Source organism: Penaeus vannamei, chromosome 20, assembly GCF_042767895.1.
Source record: "Penaeus vannamei isolate JL-2024 chromosome 20, ASM4276789v1, whole genome shotgun sequence".
In the NCBI taxonomy this organism is placed as follows: domain Eukaryota; kingdom Metazoa; phylum Arthropoda; class Malacostraca; order Decapoda; family Penaeidae; genus Penaeus; species Penaeus vannamei.
The window spans coordinates 16,734,700-16,737,199 of record NC_091568.1 but is presented as its reverse complement, the minus strand read 5'-3'; the positions used below and the strand labels follow the sequence as shown (position 1 = coordinate 16,737,199).

The following is a 2,500-nucleotide window of genomic DNA, read 5'->3' as shown; positions in this document are numbered from 1 at the left end:
TGATAAATAACCTAACATTATGAACAATACAACCATCATTCCTTATCATACAGACACTAATAACAGGAATAACACCAAAGCACGCAAAAATAAATATTAACAAATAATCCTCAACCACAAAATAACTTCAGGTACGCCTCCTTACGTTAACAAACTTCCTTAACTCACCCTAGTTCGCATTTGATATAGCTGCCGTTCCTGTGCCGTCCGCAGTTGCCATAAATCACACCATCCACGTTGAACTGTCTGTAGCATGTCTCGTCGGATGCTTGTCCTCCTGTGAAAGAGCGGAGGCTGGTTAAATATCGGTGGCGCTGACTGTGAGGATGGGAGTGAAGATGGTGATGATGGTGATGGTCATGACGAGGATGGTATCGATGATGATCTCGGTGTCAATGATTGTGATGGTGAGGATGAGAATGTGAATCAAGGTGGTAACCGTGGTGGTGATGAGGCGATGATGTTGCTTATGGGATGTGATGTAATGTGATATGGTGGTGATGGGGATGATAATACTAGCAATGGCTATGATAGTGATTATACTAAAATTAGAAACTGCCGACATGGAAACTGTGTATAAAGATATATATTTTTTAATAACATATATAGCTGTATAGTTTCTTGCATTTCACAGGAATCTTGACCAATGGATATATGAATTATAAATGGTTGGGCAGTCAAAGTTTATATGAAATAAAAGTAACCAGTAAGTTTAAATTATAAAACATTGCCAGTCAAATTCTAAATGGTATGGGACAGACTAATCTAAATTTTAATGACACGGAATCAACAAGAAAAACTTTAGTTGCGAAAACCAATCAACCCTAAGGGATCATCTTTGCCAGTAGACTAGAGACGTTCCGGCCCATACCCCGGACGCGACGCGTTCCTGTCCGGGGTTTGATGCCGGACGTTTCCAGTTCATGACGTCATTGTCTGTAGATGCGGAGCCTATCTAGTCGAGAACTGGCTCGGCCCCCTTCTGCGCATGCGTGATAGCGTTTCGATCCTAGAGCCCTTCATTGAACGTTAGGTAGATCACTACAGATGACAGTTAGAATAATTCATTTTCTATTAATACAGAAAATGCATCGCTGAACAGGCTACAGTCACCAGTGGTGGTTATACTTTTACAACTCTCATATCTATTTGCACCAATATTCCAAGGGAAAACCTGAGAACTCCATGTAAATCTGCATCTTTTCAGTCATAAGCACTGCCTCCCTCCCAAAAAATGTTGACTTCAGCATCTTATATATAAAGCTTATTACTTCCTGAAAACAAAATAAATTATACGTTGTATATACCGTATATACATTATAACTGAATGGAATTATAATTTTAGCTTATCTATGAATATAATTTTGCTTGAGGCCTTTAAAAATCGAGTATTTATCAGATGACTGCATTCGGACATTGCTTGAAAACGCTGGTACCACACGAACAACAAGGTGCAATGAAAGCATATCTTTTTATCAAGAGTCGAAATGCCTTGCATGTTAATACTTAATATATTTGGGCATTGTATTGTTGTTGCTATATGTTCACTGTAACTGGTAATTAATGAATGCAGGCAGGGACAAGTGAAAATAAGCGGAGAAAAAATATAGAGACAAAAAAATATCATGACTGAGGAGAGAGAGAGAGAGAGAGAGAGAGAGAGAGAGAGAGAGAGAGAGAGAGAGAGAGAGAGAGAGAGAGAGAGAGAGAGAGAGAGAGAGAGAGAGAGAGAGAGAATGAGAGGGAGAGAGAGAGAGAGACAGAGCTCGATCATATACAAATTCTGGATGTGATTCCTACTGCGCCGTGCATAGTCTGAAATGTAGGACAGTTTCTCCGCACCTTTTGCGCCTGGCAGCGACATACCCGCTAGCCAATCAGCAATCTGTGACGTCACTCTCCCAAAGTCCTGACGTCCCGTGTTTAGGGAAAAGATGATGCCCTTAGACTTAGAAGAAAGGAAAAAGCATAAAAGATTTAGACAACACAAAACACCTAAAAAAAAGAAAAAAGAAAAGATTCATACGACACAAAACACCTCACAGAAAGAAGAAAAAGAGAAAAAAAATCTAGACACAAAACACCTCATAGAAAAAAAATCGGAAGAGAGTTAGACGGCACAAAACACCACAAAAAAGAGAAAAATTAGAAAAAATGAAAAGACACAAAACACCTCACAAAAAAAAGATTTAGACGAAATAAAACACCTTATAAAAAGAGAAAGAGAGAGAAAAGAGATTTAGACGACACAAAACACCTCTTGAAAAAGGAGAAAAATATTTAGACGACACAATACACCTCATATCAAAAAGAAAAAAAGGAAAAAGCAAAAGATTTAAAGGATACAAAACACAACAAATAACAAAAATAGAAAAAAAGGAAAAAGACCACGCAAAACACATAAAAAACAAGAAACAAAAGAGAAGAAAAAGATTTAAACGATACAAAAAAAAAACTCGTAACAAAAAGAAAAACGAAAGGAATGAAAAAAATTAAAAGA

General features: G+C 37.6%; 1 protein-coding gene across 1 annotated transcript in view; it reads right to left on the bottom strand.

The window, feature by feature from the left end:
* The window catches only part of mmd (disintegrin and metalloproteinase domain-containing protein mind-meld), a gene marked incomplete in the record, with an annotated part of 226,465 nt that overhangs the window by 72,030 nt on the left and 151,935 nt on the right, over positions 1-2,500 (bottom strand). Inside the window, 1 exon segment of the mRNA XM_070134524.1 lies at positions 169-277. Coding sequence (XP_069990625.1) covers positions 169-277 — 109 coding nt within the window.